Source organism: Octodon degus, unplaced genomic scaffold (assembly GCF_000260255.1).
Source record: "Octodon degus isolate 3935 unplaced genomic scaffold, OctDeg1.0 scaffold00085, whole genome shotgun sequence".
Classification (NCBI taxonomy): domain Eukaryota; kingdom Metazoa; phylum Chordata; class Mammalia; order Rodentia; family Octodontidae; genus Octodon; species Octodon degus.
This window is the reverse complement of record NW_004524661.1, coordinates 11311123-11313433: the sequence shown is the minus strand read 5'-3', so window position 1 is coordinate 11313433 and position 2311 is coordinate 11311123. Positions and strand designations below refer to the sequence as shown.

Below are 2311 nucleotides of genomic sequence, written 5' to 3'. Positions count from 1 at the left end.
AGCTATGTAGCAAGACCCTGTACCTAATACATATTTTTTAAAAAAGAAAGAAAATTCCATGGCTGGTGTTGAATTATTATTGGACGAGACTAATTATAGACACTGGTTTTTTTTTGTTTTGTTTTTTTTGCGGAACTGGGAATTGAACTCAGGCCCTTGCGCTTGCCAGGGAAGCGCTTATTCCACTGAGCCATCTCCCCAGCCCCCTTTTCTTTTTTTTTCTTTTTTAGACACTCTTAGAAATGGATCTAAATGACTTGCTTTTAGTTACCTGAAGAAACAATCTGGAATTTTGGGTTAATTATAGAATTCACAGATCTCACAGTAAACTCAGTTACATACAGATATGTACGTAGCCCCAAATAATATACTTTCCCTAACAGAAAATGCCATCATTATTGATAAGTATAATGTCAGTATTTCTTCCTCTCAATTTAGAGAGCATGTAAAATAAATTTCATTCAGGATGTTTATGCATTTTCTTCCATATTTCAATGGTAAAGATAGATACTCTGTTTCTAGCCTTTATGTCTGTTAGAAAGGCTGTTAGATATAAAAAGATACAGTGTGAAAATTACATCTGATTTAGAATAAAGGCAATAAGAAAATTAGAATCAAAATCTACTTTTTCAGCTTTTCCTGATCTCCTTGGAACTGTATATTTTTCTCTTTGGATATTAAAATTTAAGTGTATTTCACTAAAACATGCTTTTGGAAGGGTCAGCGAGACAGCTCAGTGGACTAAGCGCCCCTTTGGCAAGTGCAGGGACCAGGCGTCAATCCACAGTCGGGTCTCGCATGCTGTGCTGACCCCGCCGCCGGGGCAGACTGAGCCAGCTACAGAGTCTGGACATGGTGGTACACACCTGCAATCCCAGCACTGGGGAGGCTGAAGACAGGAGAATCATCATGAGTCTCATCTGCATAGTGAGACTGTACCAAATACACAAATGGAAAAAAAATTTTTAAAAACATGCTTTTGTAGACAGCAGGATTAAAATATTCAGAATTGTTGCTGTTTAACATTAAAAAGGAGGGCGAGGAGATGGCTCAGTAATAAGCGCTTCCCTGGCAAGTACAAGGGCCTGAGTTCAATCCCTGATTCTGCCAAAAAAAAAACCAGGAAGTGGGGGACCTGCTCAGCTGTTTAAGTGCCTGCTTAAGCAAAGCAGTCAGGCGCAGGAGGCTGTGGTTCCATCCCCCGATCCTCATGCCTTACCAGCCCTGCCCTTAAGGGATCCTGAGCCAGCCCCCCCGCCAAAAAAAATTTTTCTTAACTTTTGGGCTGGGGAGTTAGCTCAGTAGAATAAGCATTTGTCTGGCAAGCGTAGGGTCCTGAGTTCAATCCCTGGTACCTCAAAAAAAGAAGAAAAAAAAAAGGAAGTAGTAGTAGCTTTATCCATAAACCTCTACCTGTTCTTTTTACTGGGTCTTAGGGAAAGCCATTGATTATTGGGTTGAAAACTTTTAAAATTGAAAGTTTTAAATTCTTCTCCTGGGGCTGGGGGAGATAGCTCAGCAGCATAAGTGCCTGCCTGACAAGCACAAGGGCCTGAGTTCAATCCCTGGTACAAAAAAAAAAAAAAAAAGAACATTTTCCTATAGGGACATAGCTCAGTGACACAGCACCTGGCAAGCATGATGTCATGAGTTCTATTGCTGGTACCAAAAAAGAAAAAAAAAAAAAAACTTCCTGCTGGGCATGATTAGAATGATTAGGCATGATTAGATTTCCAGGGTTTTTGTGGTTTTTTTTTTTTTGGTGGAACCGGGGATTGAACTCAGATCCTTGCGTTTGCCAGTCAAATCTCCCCGGCCCCTATTAGGCATGATTAGAATCCCAGTACTTGGGAATCTGAGATAGCAAGAGTGCTCCAAGTTCAAGGCCATGCTAGGCCACATACGCAAGTTCAAGGGCAGCCTGTGCTATATAGTGAGACCTTGTCTGAAAGTAAGATTGTTTTCCTTCATTTACCAGCTAATAGACCTACAGGGTATTTCATAGATTCAGTGCAATGTTTAAAATCGAAATTAAGTTTTTGGAACACGTTAGTTTTTTCAGATACCTTTACAAACTTGGCTGTGATATTTTTGGCATTCTAATGTGTTTATATTTTCTCTTTAATTTAAATAGAAGGAACCTCAGAAAAGTGATAAAGATTTGAAAAGATTAGAAAAAGAGGTAAGTGATGTTTTCCATTTACTGAAAAATAAATGTGCTATCTATTGGAAAGAGAATTATGTAGAGTTGAAAAACCAAAATTCCATTATAGTTTGAGTACTCCTACAGCGAAATAAATATGCCCTCCAT

General features: G+C 39.2%; 1 protein-coding gene across 1 annotated transcript in view; it reads left to right on the top strand.

Moving 5' to 3' along the window:
- Hmmr (hyaluronan mediated motility receptor) overlaps positions 1–2311 on the top strand; it is a 40660-nt gene that overhangs the window by 6939 nt on the left and 31410 nt on the right. The window contains exon 4 of the mRNA XM_023721786.1: positions 2135–2182. Coding sequence (XP_023577554.1) covers positions 2135–2182 — 48 coding nt within the window. The remainder of the gene's footprint in view (positions 1–2134; positions 2183–2311) is intronic.